General features: G+C 41.5%; 1 protein-coding gene across 3 annotated transcripts in view; it reads left to right on the top strand.

Annotated features, from left to right (window-relative positions):
- pex14 (peroxisomal biogenesis factor 14) overlaps positions 1-2230 on the top strand; it is a 70796-nt gene extending 68566 nt beyond the window's left edge. The window contains exons 9-10 of one of the 3 annotated variants that reach the window (XM_072450176.1): positions 114-474; positions 2115-2230. In XM_072450176.1, coding sequence (XP_072306277.1) covers positions 114-474; positions 2115-2138 — 385 coding nt within the window. In that variant the 3' untranslated portion in view covers positions 2139-2230. Of the gene's footprint in view, positions 1-113 lie in introns of all 3 variants that reach the window. The other 2 variants (XM_072450175.1, XM_072450173.1) reach the window with 2 other exon arrangements.
- Positions 2231-19377: the final 17147 nt, after the last annotated feature.

Raw genomic sequence — 19377 nt, 5'->3', positions numbered from 1 at the left:
ATGCTAAAAAAAGTAAAGATAGTAAAAATCAACATGTCAGACAATGCTTTATTCACATCAAACATTCTCTAATACATTCAAATACTTCTTTGTCTGCCCCTGTCCCATCGCAGTAAGCAGTTCCCCTCCACTCCCACCATCCCAAAGATCCCCTCATGGCAGATCCCCCTGAAGCCCCCGGCCTCTCCGTCACTGAGCCAGGCCAACAGCAGCAGTGACATCTCCCCCGTCAGCGTCGAGTCCTCCAGCTCCGCCCCCGCCGAAGACGCCCCGAAGACCCCCCCATCCCAGGACACTGCGGGGGTGCCGAACGGGGACACATGCTCCACGGGCCCGCGCATGGAGGTGCAGGGGGAGGAGAAGAAGACGGAGCAGGACCTAAACCATGTAGAGGAAGAAGAGGAGGAGGAGGAGGAGGAGTTGAGTCTACAGACGGAGGACAGAAGAGGCGGCGACGGACAGATAAACGAACAGGTGGACAAACTACGGAGGCCCGAAGGTGCCAGTAATGAGAGCGAGGTGGATTAACGTTCTGTGTAAATGCGGAGATGCGCTCGCACCGGTGGCGTTGGCTCTTTTCTGTCAATTCTGTCCATTTTCCCCCTCTTTTTCCCCCTCATCTTTCCACTAATATTTTAATCTTGTGCAAATGGAGGCGTCGCCTTGAGAGACTTGACATAGTGGAGTGCAGGGTTGACAAGGGGCTTTACCTTTTGTGTACTTTTCATCAAGAGAGATAAATGATTAGACGTCAAACCAACTGCAAATATGCCGGGATTTCTGCAAATGAGAAATGACGAGGAATAGTTCAATCTGTGCTTTCTCAGAGTGTCGGTTCAGCGGTTTTACAGATGAAAGGCCAGCGCCAGGCTAGCTCTGTAATAACTGTAATATGGGTTACTATAAAATGCATAAATCACTTTTCTTTTGATTGCAAAGTTGTATTTCTAGATCTGTACTTGTTGAGTTTGGAGTGTAGGTCCAATGCCACTTCATTTCCATTGCATATTTTCCAAACAAAGCTATTTCCAAAGTGCAGAGTGAAATGACACTAATCACACCATAAAATAGAACAAAGATATAGGTAGACGTAATTCAAAAATGAAATAAATTAATCCAATAAAACAATAAAATGGACTAATAGGAATAATTCAAGAAGAAGAGCTCATCTCCACTCATAAAAACTAAAGAAATTCTGTAATATTTGTTTCACTTTTTGTATGATTTGCCCTAACACCAGTCTGAGGCTCAACTTCAGAACATTTCCATTTGTGAATATTATTTTCCTGTCATTTTTTCTTGACATATGCAGTGTGTTTATGGTGTTGTGCCCATAATAAACAGCCCTGTGTCCAATCTCCAACCACTGAATACAGAAAAGCTCATTTCTGCTTCACTTTGCACACTCCCTTTACATTCAGCTCGACTTTAGTGGAGTTTGTCTTTTCACGTGTCCTTTCTCAGCGGTGTCAGTCCGTCAATAATTCATAAGGCCAGCAGCGGGTGGCATTGGGTTGAAATAAAAGCTCTGAAATTGGAGATTACGACGTGATGACGGCTGTTGTTCCAGTCCCGGTGCTGATGCGCTCTCTCAAAGCACGAGAAGATGAATGTGTTTTTTCCTCCTCCACGAAGGGCCACGTCGTGCACCTCCAAGTCAAACTGTACTGCTCGACAAAACAATCCAGACAGTGCGAGCGCCGCGCCTGCGTCTCCAGCAGGGCGGCTGATTTGCTTTGTGAAGTTTGTTAATAATCAAATGATCAACAAATAACAGATGTATTAGTTCATGCGGCTTGAAATGTCAACGAGGCTAAAAGCGCAAATCTAATCGGGAAAGCCCAGTTGCATTGTATTATTTTCTGTGACAAAGCCTCGGGACCAAATTATGCCGGGCCTCCCACGGTGAGCAATCTTTACACAAAAAAAAAACCGCCGCCAATATTTTGTAATTAAGCCGCGGAAAGAGGCGCGATGAGACTGGAAGCGGTGGAAGTTGCATCAGAAGTTGTTTGTTTCTGGCGCATTGGGGAAGTGTAGAAAATGCCCCGTGATTGAAAAGGAAAGTAATAAATGAATACTTTGACTTATTGAATTACTCACTCTGTCTCCAGCAAACAAGAAGAGTCCTTGAGTGAGAGGAAAAGGATAGAGCGGCTCTGCTGTGACCACGCCCTCTCACGGGGAACAGTATGAAAACGCAAGTATTGAAAAGGTGGGCACGATAAAGTGAGATGGAAACCACAGCTGCTGTTTCAGTGTCTTTGGTGGTGCGCTGGATACAAGCCGTTTGTTAAAAAGCTGTATTCAAAAAGTATGTTTTGACTGATCTGTCATCAGCTTTGTGAATCTGACCTGAAGCTTGTACATAATTGTAATAAAGAGATATAATATTAATACTATGCTGCTTGATTTTCTTTATCTGGCAAAAACACAATCAACTGAATAAACCCATGAAACATTAGTGAGTGATTTTGTTATTTTAAACATATGCTAGTACTAAAATATGAGACAGGCTTGGAGAAACGTGACTTTTATAGTTATTTGCAAATATGGAGTTATTATAACCAAGAAATAAAACAAATCAATGACCATCATAACACTCTGACTTTCATTATGGCATAAAGTGTGGAACTTTCATGTGGAATAATATCTAAATTGTGTAATAATCTGGACAGCTAGATTATTACTATATACATTTCTTCATAACACCATGTCAAAGTGGTGACTGTTCCAACTGCTGGAGGGATTGTGGTCACCTGGAGGCCACAATCACCATGTTTTCTGGGACTGTCCTGTGGCTCAGAAACATTGGGCCGAGATCAATAAAGTGTTACAGATTGTCTTTGACACCACTGTCCCACTTGAGTTCTGAACTATGGATTTGGGCCACAAAACTCCTGCCATGAACATAAATAATGGATACCTTTGGCTCATACTCCAAATTCTCTCAATACTAATTACAAAAAAATGGATGACTCCAACTGGACTAACAATTAAGGACTGGACCTAAGTTATAACTGACTTTTGAAAAAGGGAAAAAATTACATTCAGACTTTATTTGATAAATTACCTTTTTGAAAGACTGGATTAGATGGGACACATTTGATATGTCATATTTTTAGTTTGATGTAGTAAATGCCTTCATTTAGTTTTACTCTGGGCCGTGTTCTTATTTTTGTGTGTGTGTTCTATGTTTTATTTTATTTATTTCAAAGAGAAGAAACCCTGATAAAATAACACATGACACATAACTTGACTGCCTGGTTAACTCTGATGATCTTAATTGAACTCCCTGAATGACTTTCCCTCGTCTCTCCTCTCTGTACAGTAGCTTTATGATGAATCACTTTTTTCTGAACTTTCAGAGCGTGTGACTCTGTTGGAGCTTTTATGTAGTTTCAGTACTCTCTACAGAAATTACTTTTACCTCACTTGTTTTGATCACGTAGGCGGATTCTCTTTCGGTTTCGGTACAGAAAGCCAACGTTTTGAACCATTTTTTTGAGAGCGAAAAGTTTGGTTTGAAGTGTATTTGTTATTGTTGTTTGTGGATGGATCAGGAGACTATGAGCACTCTCAGGTCTGTTGTCTTAACCCTAATCTGATCCCTCTTTCCCACATCTGCCTTAATCCATGTCTTTTTGTTTTAAGTTTATCAGCTCCTAGACAATGTCTCCCAAGTAAAAAACAAACAGAAACAGAGCCCTAAAACAAACAGAGTAGTCCATAGAAAGTCCCTCTGTCTTACTATGTCCCCTTTTCTATCCCATTCATTCCATTGTCTGGCAAATTTGGCCATTTTCAAATTCACTGACAACATTAGACTGTTTTATAAATGTACAGAGTTTTTACAATCAGCTCCGTTGTTTTGCTTCTTTTTTTTTGCTGCAGCCAAAAGTATCCATCTATCTATTCATTGTTGGAGTTTTACATCCAAGAATACATTGTTTTAATGTCGGTATGGAAGACGGTCTGCAGTGCCTCATTAATTCCAAACATGTAAAATTCTTTAAGACCAAAAACCAGTTGATTTTAGGGCCAACACTCAGAGACATCCCTGAACCTGTGTCATTTATTTGCTTATTCATTTGACATTTGAACCATGGACACTCTTGCTGCTTCTCTCATCATGTACCTCGGCTTGGGGAAAGGTTTTGCAAAAATGAACCCTGACTCGTGACATTACTTCTGTTCCATTGACTCGAAGCCAAGCCACTCCACACAGCCATTGACTAGTTTATTCCTGCAGGCGCCATCTACATCCTAAATCATGCAATGGCTCTATTTCTTATCTAAACGTCTGCTTTATTCTATAGCTTTGCCAATACGCCTCCCAGATCCTCATCTCTGAAAAAGCCGCTTTTCCCTCACACCGAGTCGCACCGTGCATTATCAGGCATATGAATTTAATTTATCCAGCTCTGAATGATCAATAGCATTTCACATATTGATGAGGTATATAAACTTCTGCGGGATTCGATACCACATCCCTTTGTAATCCATTAACCTCTCCCTGGAGTTCAGGCCAACCTTAGATTTATTGGGCCCAACTCTAATAAATTCACTTGTACATCATTTAGTGTCTTGAGGGAATTTTCTCCTCAGAAAGCTATGCCACCCTCGTTCTCCCGTCGCCATTTTGGATTCTTCACTAATGCCGTTTGCCAATCGCGCCACGTCAAATCTGTTTAAATCCGTGTGTTTGTCTCACGGAACAAAACCGCTGTGAGATATTCTGATTATCCAAAGCGACACCGTGGTTTTGACACCGTGGGGCCGCCCCTGGTTTGAAGCCTAAACCTCATCAATCTTGCTGCTAAACGGAGAGCACTCAATAGGATAGTGTATCGACGCGCCATGAACTCTATTGTTGGCTGGAACTGAGCACTCAGCAGGTTAGAGGGCCGGGTGTCTCCCAGATCAATGAAGCCGTTGTTAGCCTTTTGCAGCCAGTCAAACACGGGGACACTCCCTTTTTTTTACTCATTTCATTTCAACTTAAAGACCTTCAACCACCACTCGTATTGTAGGTTTTAGTGTCCTTTGGGGTTTTGTTGATGCACAGGTTTTATGAACTAAACTATCACGAAATGCAATGATCACCTTTATCACCTGGTTTTACCAAATGCAATAGTTGTAGTTGCATATTTGCAGATTCTAAATTAACTTTGTGGAAAAAACAACCCACAACAAAAGCCACTTGTTAATTTTTCTGTTATTTATCTTTTACCATTGGATATCACTAGACATTTCTAGTGTTTGTTTGTTTGTTTGTTTGTTTGTTTGTTGTCGTCATACCTTTTAACTTTTTTTGATGTATTGTTCTTCTTTAACACTTGATAATGTTATAGAATAAAAGAAAAGACTGAATTAATGTGTTTGGATTATTACAAAAAAGTTAAAGATATTATGATGAACTAAAAGTCAAAAATGCATCCTTTTGGATGAATCACTTTTATTTATATATTTAGTTATGATTTATGGATCTTCTAGTACAGTACATTCTTTAACTTAATATAATATATGGTTATCTCAGACCTCTACAAACCTTTCCTCCCGCTGTGCCCCTCACAAACAGGAAGCCCCCCTCACATACATTAGCTCATGGTAAAGGTCACTGACAGGCGCGGATCAGGATATGTTGCTGTCTTTCCTCCTCCCACTGAGATAAGGTCCAGCTGGAAACCAACCTATGCCTGATGTGTGACCCGGCCCTCGGGAACTACTCACCTCTGTATTCAGGGAAATATCCACGTACTCATGGAGAATCTCTTGTTTAGAACGGTGCCATCTTAATTTACAACTTAATCTGCATCATGCCATCAACAGGAACAAGAATTGATGAGCAAAACTGTTCAAATTTAGTGTTTTAGGTGAGAATTAGCAGTTGCATTCGTAAAAAATAAAACAAATACCTTTTTCTTTTCCTTGTAAGCTCCTCACAGGCAAACGTACTAACGGTTTGTCTAATTAACACTGATGAGTAACTGTTTTAGCTCAATCACATTTAGTTTACTCACATGTTTAATGCTCGTAATCTGTTTCAGTTTCTAGCATTTTAGTTCATAGGTTTAGGGTATCTTTTTTCTATATATTCCTCTACAATCAAATGAAGAGACACCGGCTCACGCTCTGGACAGGTTATGGACTGTTTGACAGGTGAAGGTCACTCAAAGGGAGCCATCGCAGAAAAGGCCACAATCGCACGGCCCACGAACGCGAGAAGTCATAAAGCACTTTGTCAGCAGTCGCTATATTAACTCTTAACAATAATCTGGGATCATGTTCTCCCTTTCTTTTTCCATCCACAAACGTCACTTCAAATGATTCTGAAGTTGTGCCGTTTATATTTTCCTTGTGTTAAACTTAGACGCCGTTAAACCAATGAGTTGCTTATAGCTGCCAGTATTTATGAATGACCCAATAACAGAGATGGCTGGTGTGGACCCGGATTTGGAACACAAAGTGGAGAAAAGATGCCCTGGTCCCGCGCGGGTGGGGCAGATTGGATTATGGGTCGGCAGGCCTGTCAGTGTCTGAGGGAGCAGGGCTGCAGGCGCAGGGGGGCAACAGGTGCGCCTCTCGCCAGGGTCCACTAAATGAGACTAATCACACAGGCCTGGGCTGCACCTGAAACATGGGACAGAGGGGCACGGGGGGGGGGAGACATTAGTTCTGGGGAAATTGTGTGTTAATTGTAAAGCTGTAGGAAAGAAAATAATAATACTTTGCTGGGATTGGCATTATCTCAGCCCTTGTTCAAACATATGTATTGTATTATTTAGCCCTTTGCTTTTTTTGCAACATAATTATTTGGGATTTATTGTTTGGTAACTTACGTCTATCCCCAAAGGATCTACTCCACTTAAGGCCCGCATAGTTGTGGAAATTGGTTTCATTTTCCCACAATCCTTAGAGAATAAGACGGAATGTCACAAAGTAGAGCATAGATTATTTTACACTTTGGAAATCTACTTTCTATTTATGTTCCCAGAGTCATGCATCACAGCTGTTCAAGTACTTTTGAAACCGAGATCCCGAGACTATTTTTACATTAAGTGAATTTCTTATTCTATTGAATTTCTTAGTCGCTCCCTAGACATTATTTAGTAAAAAATATCCATCGTGGATAATCTTCCCATAAGGAAATGACTGTTTTGAAGCACCATTTCCATATTGCCATGAATTAAAATAAAACATAACTTTTTTTGTTTCATGTTAATTTTGGATGACAACCCAAAACAATCATATTTAATATAGACAGGGGGCAGCTAAAATGAATATTGTTAAAATGATGTAATCCAAGAAGTTAATGAGTTTAGTCACAAATAGAAATCGACAGATTAAACATTTTATGAATTTACCTTTTGGATATTTCACAGCAAAGTATAAAGTGTAAAGTAAGGAATTGTGGCTCTAGAATATGAAAACAACCAATTGATCAATCCCAATTTTCAAATTCATTACAAATAAAAATTGCTCTTTTAGCAATTGCCATTCGACACAAAACATTTTCTTCTTTCTTCCGTGGAAGTCTGAACCAGAAGATGCTTTCACTGGCAGAAGATTGGATGCAGACCTCTTGATTAAAAAGACCCAAGCATATCATTGTCGATTTTAAATGACTGAATCTCAGTCTTGATTACAATTTGATTAAATGCACAGCCTTCTGCGGTTCCTCACTACCCCTGACAAATTACCACAGAATGGGTCAAATGCAGAGAAGACATTTTGTCACAATGAAATCTTAAATCTAAATATATTCTGAATGTATAAGTTTACCATGAGAGCCATGTTCCTTTGATGTGACCTTTGCCATGTATTGTCCTCACATGCATGACCTTGTCCTCACAAACCTAGTGTGGACTATTACAGTGAAACATAAGCCACATTTGCACATGGCCTCAGTAAGGAGTGGAGCTGGAGAAAACCATAATCCTCAAATCCCTCGCTGGACGCCCAATGTCTTGTTTTGGACGGTCCTCGGATTCTTTGAGTAACACACACCAAAGTGAATGATGGACACGTTCTATTCTTAGCCCCGGCAGAATCTTCCCAACCTTTGCCGCAAATATCACATTGCTGATGTATTCCATATTAAATGACTGAGTTTTAAAGGAGCGGGTGTCCACACAGTGTCTGTTATCAACAACCATAATGTGTTAGATTAGTGCACACATGAGGCCCACCTGTTGTCGGTTTTATGAAGGTCGCAGCTGCGGGACTCAAAGTGGTCTTTTTAAAGGTCCATGTGATGGTCAGTGTGATTGAGGAGTCATACAACAGGAATAAAGCGGTTTGGGGCAGTTTAAACTCACATGGACTGAAGTGTAACAGGAGACAAACTCCCCAAGTCCAGATTTAGAGAAGACTTCTGAACGGAACTATGGGCTGCTTTACTTCCAACTGGCACAGATGCCACCAAAAATAACTGATCCAGCCAAAACAAATGAAAAGTTAGAGGAGCAGGGTGTCGGCCAAGAAGAATATCTTTAAATACAACCAACATCAATAGTGTATACGTCTATGTTACTGCACATGACAGGGCAAACGATTCTATGTGGAATATATACATCTCAACAGATAAGAAGATATGTTTTCCAGGGTTCAAGTTCCACTGGATGGTCTGTGTGTGCCAAATTGTCAACGTGTTCTAAAGAGCTGGCAATTACACAGAGAAAGGGAATATTCTTGCATAAACTCCCACTGAAAAGTATACTGTGTACAACTTTGGATATGGGAACGTACACGCTGCCGCTTAGTAAAAAACAAATACTGTTCAATCAGTTGATTTAAAGACATTCACACACAATGAGCAAATAATTGGATGTTAATACTATCCACCAAGGTCAGACCCTAAGGTCAGAGTTTCAACTCCGGCTCGCACCAAACTCAGAGTGCTCTATTCCAAGGGTCAGTGGTTTGAATCCCGCTCTCGACATAAACATCCTTGGTAGAGTGGTCAGATCCACTGTCCCGCAGGTTGGCGGTGAAATCGCAGTTGCCTCTGGTGAATTCTGTTGCTATGTCCTTGAGCAGGACACTTAACCCGCCTCGTCCCAGTGTCTGCGTACACTGGTGTGTGAATGGGTGAGTGGGTCCTTGAAATAAAGCGCTTTGAGAGTCTTGAAGGAAGAAAAGCGCTATATAAATGTGACCATTTAGCATGGCTAGATGATGCCTCTGATTGGCAGCCTTGCGTACGGCAGTGCGCCCCAAGGCAGCTGTGGCTACATTAGTAGCTTACCACCACTAAGTGTGGAGTGAAAGAAGGATGAGTGAACAGTGCTCGCTGGTGGTGCAGTGTTTTGTGATGATTCCCGGTCATTCTCCCCGTTGTGCGCTGCAGTCGTCTTGTCTAATAAAACCTGTGGGCCAGAACATGTTTCTTAATATTTAAAACTGTAAACACACATCTGAACACTCACAGCTCCCTGTCCCATCTTTAGGAACACCGTTGGACAGAGGTCATTTTTCCACATCTAGACCAGGCTCTGGAATTAATCCCCCTCTATTTGAGGACAAGCTGATCTGATCCCATTTTAAAACAGCAGACAGACTTTTCTTGGCTGAAGGCAACACCTGTGTGAGTATTGTTGTGTTCTTGTCTGAGTATTGTTGTGTTCTTGTCTGAGTATTGTTGTGTTCTTGTCTGAGTATTGTTGTGTTCTTGTCTGAGTATTGTTGTGTTCTTGTCTGAGTATTGTTGTGTTCTTGTCTGAGTATTGTTGTGTTCTTGTCTGAGTATTGTTGTGTTCTTGTCTGAGTATTGTTGTGTTCTTGTCTGAGTATTGTTCTTGTCTGAGTATTGTTGTGTTCTTGTCTGAGTAATGAAGCCTGCGTAAATCAGCCTGGAAGACATAACTCCACCATCTACATCAAGGCCACCTGCTCCCCAGCTCAACCAGCGCACCCAGTCCGGCCTGTCCGTCTGTGAGAGTTCAGATCTCTCCTTCACCACGAAACTCCTCCTGGTTTCTACTTTTCCCCATAGAGGTTTTTGTAGTTTTTTCTGGCCGAGCAGGAGAGTCCCAAGGACAGAAGGAGGGTCTAAGGACAGAAGGAGGGTCTAAGGACAGAAGGAGGGTCTAAGGACAGGGGATTCCCGGGACATTGCCCCTCGCACCTGCTCCCCATCTTCAATCAACGCACCCAAGTCACTCCTCCCCGTGGCACGTCGCACCTCTGCTCCCAATCAGCGCACAGCCGGTCCAGTTTTAACCCTCACTCAGTTGGCTCGGCCGCTTCAGACCGTACTGCGAGCCACCACCTCCCCTCCTCCTCCTCTGCATCCCTCTCATCCTAATCATCTACCCTCTCACCACATGCTACCACCACCAGTCTACAGGCCCTGGGGGGAGACATCTAATACAAATAGATCATGGAGCGCCCATGATCGCAATGTCTTCCGCCGGGGTCTGAGCGCCAAATAACCCATGTAATAAAGCTGCTAAACAGTCCTTTCTGTGTCGTCTGAGTCTCTCCGGGGTGAATTGTTGTGTTCTTGTCTGAGTATTGTTGTGTCCTTGTCTGAGTATTGTTGTGTTCTTGTCTGAGTATTGTTGTGTTCTTGTCTGAGTATTGTTGTGTTCTTGTCTGAGTATTGTGGTGTCCTTGTCTGAGTATTGTTGTGTTCTTGTCTGAGTATTGTTGTGTTCTTGTCTGAGTATTGTTGTGTCCTTGTCTGAGTATTGTTGTATTCTTGTCTGAGTATTGTTGTGTTCTTCTCTGAGTATTGTTGTATTCTTGTCTGAGTATTGTTGTATTCTTGTCTGAGTATTGTTGTGTTCTTGTCTGAGTATTGTGGTGTCCTTGTCTGAGTATTGTTGTATTCTTGTCTGAGTATTGTTGTGTCCTTGTCTGAGTATTGTTGTGTTCTTCTCTGAGTATTGTTGTATTCTTGTCTGAGTATTGTTGTGTTCTTGTCTGAGTATTGTGGTGTCCTTGTCTGAGTATTGTTGTATTCTTGTTTGAGTATTGTTGTGTCCTTGTCTGAGTATTGTTGTGTCCTTGTCTGAGTATTGTTGTGTTCTTGTCTGGGTATTGTTGTGTTCTTCTCTGAGTATTGTTGTGTTCTTGTCTGAGTATTGTTGTGTTCTTCTCTGAGTATTGTTGTGTTCTTCTCTGAGTATTGTTGTGTTCTTGTCTGAGTATTGTGGTGTCCTTGTCTGAGTATTGTTGTGTTCTTGTCTGAGTATTGTTGTGTTCTTGTCTGAGTATTGTTGTGTCCTTGTCTGAGTATTGTTGTATTCTTGTCTGAGTATTGTTGTGTTCTTCTCTGAGTATTGTTGTATTCTTGTCTGAGTATTGTTGTATTCTTGTCTGAGTATTGTTGTATTCTTGTCTGAGTATTGTTGTGTTCTTGTCTGAGTATTGTTGTGTCCTTGTCTGAGTATTGTTGTGTCCTTGTCTGAGTATTGTTGTATTCTTGTCTGAGTATTGTTGTGTCCTTGTCTGAGTATTGTTGTGTCCTTGTCTGAGTATTGTTGTGTTCTTGTCTGGGTATTGTTGTGTTGTTCTCTGAGTATTGTTGTGTTCTTGTCTGAGTATTGTTGTGTTCTTCTCTGAGTATTGTTGTGTTCTTCTCTGAGTATTGTTGTGTTCTTGTCTGAGTATTGTGGTGTCCTTGTCTGAGTATTGTTGTGTTCTTGTCTGAGTATTGTTGTGTTCTTGTCTGAGTATTGTGGTGTCCTTGTCTGAGTATTGTTGTATTCTTGTCTGAGTATTGTTGTGTTCTTCTCTGAGTATTGTTGTGTTCTTGTCTGAGTATTGTTGTGTTCTTGTCTGAGTATTGTTGTGTCCTTGTCTGAGTATTGTTGTATTCTTGTCTGAGTATTGTTGTGTCCTTGTCTGAGTATTGTTGTATTCTTGTCTGAGTATTGTTGTGTTCTTGTCTGAGTATTGTTGTGTTCTTCTCTGAGTATTGTTGCGTTCTTGTCTGCTCTGGATCTTTCTCTGCCCTTTGCTGTAGAACATGTTTTTTTACCGTGTCAGGTCTGATTATTTGTATTTTAATCTTTTCCTGTTTAAATTAATAATATGACGTTAGATTAAATGTTAATACTAAAAGCTTTTTTTATTTGATTACGACATATTGAAATACTTAATAGTCGTCCTTATATGTCCTCGGTCTTTATACATCGAACTTTCTCAAATATATAGTCAGCTTAACTGTAAAGACCTTCTGAAAGTATTTCAATAATCTCATATCCTCGTGTGTAATTATAGGTTTAGTAAACGGACCCCGCCCATGTCATTTCAGTCACTGGCTCATGTTCAAGTCACAGGAGTTGTGCGTTACACCACATACTTTACATTTGTGTCTAGTTCATTTCAGGTCCATTAAGAACAACTATAAGGACATGGCCTAAACTCCGATCTGATAAGACGGACTTTAGCCCGTCACTCAGCACCTGCCCTGCTGTCCACTGTCTGCACCTGCCCTGCTGTCCACGGTCTGAACACCTTCCATACGACACTATTATAAGCAAACACAAACAGTCACTAGAGTTCTATGTTTGTCTTGGTAACCAGACTTCGACTCCAGTCAAAGTGTCTCAGGAAATACATTCTAAGGACTAAATTATGTCGTGCACTTTATTGAATAGATGGAGCATTGTTTGGACAAGCCGGAAATAATATGTAAGGTACACAATTCATTTAAATTATACAACTTTTGCATTTCAATAAGAGAAAATACTACAACTATCACATCGATTCAGCCGTGTGCAGTGTCACACAGTTCAGAGGATCAGACACAATACTACAACTGAAAGCCATCAAGGTTCTGAAGGTAAAATTCACATTAATTTGACCGTTTCCATTTGAAAGAACAATGATATTTAAATTTTGTCTCTGAACCTTGATAAACCCCAAAATTGCGAAAACATTTTGCAGAATTTGCCAGTTTAAAATCGCTTTCTTGACTGAAAATCATTGTTTTATGGACAATAGTTACCAGAGAATCGTTATAATAGGCTTACAACATCTACAATTTACATAGATCAAACTCTAAACCGGCTTACTTCCTATTCATAAGAGAAAATACTACAACTAAGGATTTCCTGGGAATTACATGACGTATTGTTCAGCTGCCGTAGTCATAATGTAATGCCTCAGCGCAGTATTTTCACTCGTATCACCCTAGATTTATTTTTCATCATTGCGACCGCTTCATGACAGAATGACACGGGCGTTCACGACGCTGTTGGCTTTGTACACAATGTCTCCATAAACTGCGCTTTTCAGTAAACAGCGCTGAGCTTTTATGAGCAGGCATTACATTCACATGCAGAAATGACTGTTGAGAGCTTTTAGTACATTAACATAAGAATGAGTCAGAGGCGTCCGTGCCAGGCCTAACAGCGCTGTAGTCGTTGTGTTGGACTATTCCAGCTCATTGTCGGCCAATATCCCGGCTTTTCCCCTGAAACTAAACGATCCCATTCCCCTCGGACTCATGTCACATTAAGCAAATTTACAGCTCAGCACTCAAGAAGTTCCCCATGTGCCAAGAGCAGTGTCGCCGGGTAAAAGAGCGAAAGAGAGCTCGGGGTTTTTCCTTAAAGAGTGGTTTGTGTAACAGGGATTTCTTTTGGTGCGACCATTGCACTGAAGGTGAATTTAAATGTAACTTTTATGTTTATTTCAAAAGATAAAATTGTATTAATGCATTAATGAACACTGTATTTACACTACAATGTAAATTACACTGTAAATATGACAAAGACAAACAAAACATTACGTTGTGTTTTTGTTTTGTTTTTTGCTAAATTAAAAAACAACAGAGATCTGACCTGTAACATGGCCGCTTGGCGTCACCTGCGTTTAAAGCCATACTGCAGAACATTCCTGGCAAAGCATGAACATCTCTATGTGGTTTTAAGCAGTAAGTGTCAGACTCTCCACCAGAAACGTGTAGTTGTGTTATGTATATTCTTATTGTGAGTGGTTTCACAGATCTGACATGTAACTTGGCCTGTAACATATTGTGGAACATTACAGCCAAAGCAATAACATCCCCGTGGAGACGAGCAGAAGCCACACCCTCCAAGTTACATGCTGTACCTTTAAGTCACGTTTTTAGTCCTTTTGTAATTCTAGTGTAAATGGAGAGCTTCCTTGATGCAGTTTCTCATTCTATAATCGTAACATTACATTGATTTGAGGTCGATGTGATCTTTTTATTGACATGATAGAAGCTTCTCACAGTTGAATGCTTTATTGTAGAACAGGGGGTCCAAACGTTTTTCACCAAGGGCCGCATTTTGAAACTTCAACGGGGCAGAGGGCCACAAACAACTTGACAATGTTGAATTTGTTGAATGACAAAGTGAATCATTCAAAATTTTGAATTTGACATAATTGCGATGAGCGTCCACACCTTTAATTAGACCTAGAACATTAATATTAGGTTTCTATAACACCAATATGCCTGAATTTTCCCAATTTCACAGTAAAAAGTACTTATTTTTGTTGTTTGGGCCGACATAGCAGGAAGAAGAAAATTGGTCTGAGTGCCGCATTTGGTCCCCGGGCCCTAGTTTGGACATGCCTGTTGTAGAAGTAACACATTTTGAAAAACCAGGTTCTCTTCAAATTCAACCCTTTTTTTTACAATCCCCGTTTAGTCATTTTTAGCAAATTGACATTTCCCCTCTTTTTTAACTTGATTTTGAAGGTTTGAAAGCTCATGGCGCGCACAACATTCACCCTCCTGGACAGATCTGAGCACTTGAGGTCACTAATGGCCACAAGGCTTGATGCCAGCCTCCATCTTGTTGCACTTATTCTATAGCGGGCGCTTGCTACTAGCTGTTTATTCAGTGTTTAGCTCTGGGGATGACGGATCTGCTGCAGCGGGCAAACCGAGGCAGAGTAAAACAAATAGAACACAATGTTTGGTATTTCTGGGTAAACATTTGTGGAGGGCGCTGATGGAGGCTCATTTTTCACGAGCTGTTTGAAGGACGGAGACGCTAATCTTTCCACTGGATTGTGTTTGAGTCTGGAAGTTGACAACCACATGCTTACCAAATAACATCTCCACTGTAACAGAAGCCCCGCCCCGCCCCAACCCCCTAATGGGCTGCGTCAAAATGTGCACACTTTAAGTTAAGTCACAGTTTAGTCCCGCGCAACACATTTATAAATATGTGCTTTTTGCATTCGAACTGTAACTGTGTCATTTTATTGAACCATTTTAGACCAAGTGCAGTATAAGGACGCAAAAGGGAAATGGCCTGGGCACAAGTAGCTCAAAAATACATGAATATACTGAAACAACAGAATATACTGTAAACGTGGCCCGCAGTACCTTTAAACAGAACACTACAGGTAAATGTGTAGATTTAATTTGCTATAGGTTCACTCAAAAATGTAATGTTGACCCTCAAAGCCCTGGTAGGTGCCTTTTCAGCCCAAAAATGTTAAGTTTTTGTCATTTTTAATAGTTTTATTGCTCTGCATAGAATGAAACTTTTCCTTACTGTGAGTGGGTTTGCGTCTCCACAAACCTGACTCGTACATGGCCTGGAGGAGCCTCACTTGCTTGTTTTCATGGAATCATGCAGGTGCCTTTACACGTCCAGAAGGTGAAATACTGTTAATAATCAAATATATATATATTAATGCTAAACATATATATTTCACACACCATTTTACAATCTAAACTGTTTTAAATCCCATAAAATAATTGGTAAAAGTAAGTTTTTAAATAGCATCAGCCTTTCATGTTTTGAGTGTTTGCCGTGCTGTTGTGGTGTCACATGCTGAAACAACTCACCCAACAACCACATGTTTCCAGGTTGGATACCCGGACTTTGAATGTCCAGATGTGGGACAAACATGCTCCGGCTTAACACAATCCCAAACATGGAAATAGTCTAACTCCTGACTTCAAGATCCTGGAGAAAGATTCAAATCAAAGAATATTCAAAAGCAGAGAACACATTTGCATCATGGGAACAAGATGACCTCGAGCCAAACAATACACCACACATCGTTCTCTTGACTCAAGCCGCTCAGTCACGTTATTATTCTCCTCCACGTCACCCTGAGCCTCTCACCCACATTGCTCTGAGCTGGCATCACCTGATCCAGTTTTGCAGGTTTTTTATCATTAATAACTGTGTTTGTTCGGACCGGCCCTGAGCTCAAAACTGCCAGGATAAGAACACATTGTTAACATCTTTGTCTGGGCAGAAAAAGTGTTGAAAGGCACAGATTTGGAGATACACCTCCATGTAAAGAATGTGAGGTGTGTTGATGGAAAACACGTTGCCGGGTCAAAACACACGTCCAAACAAGAGACAAAGCGAGACACACACACGGTATTGTCAGAGTAAAACATTATAGTAACATATTGCACAAGAAGCAAAACTACAAACAACAGATTCCGTCACGTTTGGCCCAGTCTTTTATAGGCAAAGTGGAGTTGTTTCCAAAATGTTTGTGTCGTTACTTCTACAAAATGACCCAATATGTGCTAAAATACTTCATTTAACCGGTGTTTTTAAGAGCTCCCGTTTAAGCGCGATGAGGTCAGTTCAGTTTGACCGATGGTTGCTAAGCTCAACCAACACAAATCTTCAGTTGTGGTTGGAGACGACCGGTGGAAAATGTAAAACTGGTGGAAATTGCTCTTTTCGCCGAACTTTGATCTCAAACTATCTCATGTCTCCATCATAAAAGTTTCCTATCTGCGGTTTGAGTAGTGGCTGTGTGAAGTGAGTGGAAATGTGCGCTGTACAACGTAAACCTGTTCTGTGTGCAGTGTCACACAGTTCAGAGGATCAGACACAATACTACAACCGAAAGCCATCAAGGTCAACGGCGATTCTGAAGGTAAAGTTCACATTAATTTGACCTTTTCCATTTGAAAGAACAATAAGATTAAAATTCTGTCTCTGAACCTTTATAAACCCCAAAATTGGGAAAACATTTTGCAGAATTTGCCAGTTTAAAATCGCTTTCTTGACTGAAAATCATTGTTTTATGAACAATAGTTACCAGAGAATCGTTATAAAAGGCTTACAACATCTACAATTTACATAGATCAAACTCTAATGATGACACAAAATCTGCTTTTGTTAAGATGTTAAGATTCAAACCGGCTTATTTCCTGTTCACGTGCAATACTTGACCCCTGATGACAACTTTTACCTGTGTTGTAGTCGTAGTACTTTGCGATAAACGTACCCTCATTGCCTTTTCATCCTGCTCTACTCAACCTCAGCAATTTGTATCGGGCCAGACTTGAGCCAACACACTTGAGATTGCTGTTCTGTCTCCTGTTCGCTCACAGATGCCAGGGTGATCCACGCAGAGCCACATAAGGCCAAACCGCATGTTCCAGCGGCCCCTGCCTCCAATAAGGTCTTGTTAATGTTAAATTGGATGACTGTGTGTCCAATTCTGTGTTTCCTCAGAGGTGTCTCGGGCGCAACAGCTGCTGCCATGGCAAAGCCCCCTCTTTCTGCCGTGTGTTGGGGCCGCTCCAAAAGAAGCCCATACACATGCAAAAATAGATAAATGAAGAGCTATTACGAGAGGGCGGAGGATGTAAAGAGGGGTCTGACTGGGGCAGCGCACCAGGGAGATGAGGCACATCTATAATCTGAACCAGAGATGAAGAAGTGGAATGAGTTCAAATACACTTGATCTGGAAGACACACACTGCACACACACTAACATGAGGAAATAATGTCAATGTGTGTTTTTAAGTTTCTTCCACACAACACAAACATTACATAGGCCTTCCAAACGTATTACTAGTACTTTTTATTACAGGATTGTTTTGGCCTGTAGGCTTTATGTGACAGGACAGGACAGCACGGGATGTGAAGGAGACATTGTCCAGAGTCAGACTCAAACTCACGACCTTGACCCACGTGGCAGGCATATGTGCGATCCATTCCACCACAATTGACAGGTTGCACCTCTTTTTCATTCTCAAATCTGAGTCAGCTTCTTTCCCCCTAACTCTTCTCGTTCCCGGGGTCTGTGTGGGCAGGTCTGCTCCTTTGTGGTCTCTAAGCGCACATCTTCATAAATGGTAGCCTGGTCTCAGACTGAACAGAATCAGCAGCACCTGCTCTTCCTCTGGCCCCTCCCTCTGTGCTTTGTGAACTTAATAAAAGCTGCCATTAAGCAGCGCTTCATCTGTTTGGGCCTAATCTGCCTTATAGGCATCATGTGACCACATATGCAGAGCACACCTGTCGCACTCTCCCAGCCTGCTCCTGGCACATCAGCTCACAGTGCACCCGCCGTACGCACCTGTCACAGACACTCAAACACATGGGAAGCTTATGTTGGTTCAGTATGTTTTTATTTCACTGAGTGAAAAGCTCAATCTTTGCATAAGACATGCACAAACAGAGAAAACATAAATACAGCACAATGAAGATGGAAAGCACTGATTCCAGGGAAATAAATATGAAACAGTCGAGAGAGTAATGCTGAGGGCAACAAATTGAAGTGGAGACTTACAAAATTGCTTCTTTGTCAACTTCTCATAGAAAACGTCTCATGAATCTCGCTAAATTGAATGCTAACGGGAGATGGCTTTTAGTCCAAAAGTGCAATATATTTTACAAACTCTAAAACGTGGCTGCTGCAGTGAGCAGGCACTTTTCAGATCCTCCAGTTCTGGAAATACATCTCCCTGTTTCTTCACCACTTCTGTGCACCATCTCTGACTGAATTAATTTCTCCTGTAAAAGGATCTGTCGTTCCAGCAGAAGCCGAAGCTGGATTTGGAGGTCGTTTCCGTCTGGTTTTAGTGTAATATAATTTTCTGTGTATTCATTTTTTTCTGATAGATTATATACAGGAGCCAGCTGGCTGACAGATGGCGATGCCTTTACCCATGTCTGTCTTTTTATTAGAAAAAGCCTCAGAAGAAACAGGAAGGACAGGAACAGCTGTAGACGGGGACACAACGAGTGACGCCCGGGCCACAGGACGACAGTGTGGAGGGATACTGGGCGAGCGAGGCAGAGGAGAGAGAGACACTGGGCGAGCAAGGCAGAGGAGAGAGAGACACTGGGCGAACAAGGCAGAGGAGAGAGAGTGCTGCAGGAGCAGGGCCTGAGGCTGGACCTACACAGAGGCGCTCTGTTCCTGTCCTCACGGAGCTGACACTCTGTGGACTCGTCTTTGTGGAGCTCCAGTTGGATTAATGGCAGAACAAAGTAGAGGGAGAAGCAACAAAGTCATGAAATATGAATCGTAGCTGGGACAGAGCCAAGAGGAACCTCTTTTAGAGCCGCTCGGATGGTGAAAGTCTGCAGACGGACTTCAAACACTATACAATACAGTGTGTCTGTATCATATTTATAGTTTATTTCATGTCAACTTTTATACAAATCC

Source organism: Eucyclogobius newberryi, unplaced genomic scaffold (genome assembly GCF_026437365.1).
Source record: "Eucyclogobius newberryi isolate DKJ021-1_F unplaced genomic scaffold, fEucNew1.0.hap1 SCAF_17, whole genome shotgun sequence".
In the NCBI taxonomy this organism is placed as follows: domain Eukaryota; kingdom Metazoa; phylum Chordata; class Actinopteri; order Gobiiformes; family Gobiidae; genus Eucyclogobius; species Eucyclogobius newberryi.
The sequence above is the reverse complement of the archived record's forward strand: the minus strand, read 5'-3'. Positions and strand labels throughout refer to the sequence as shown.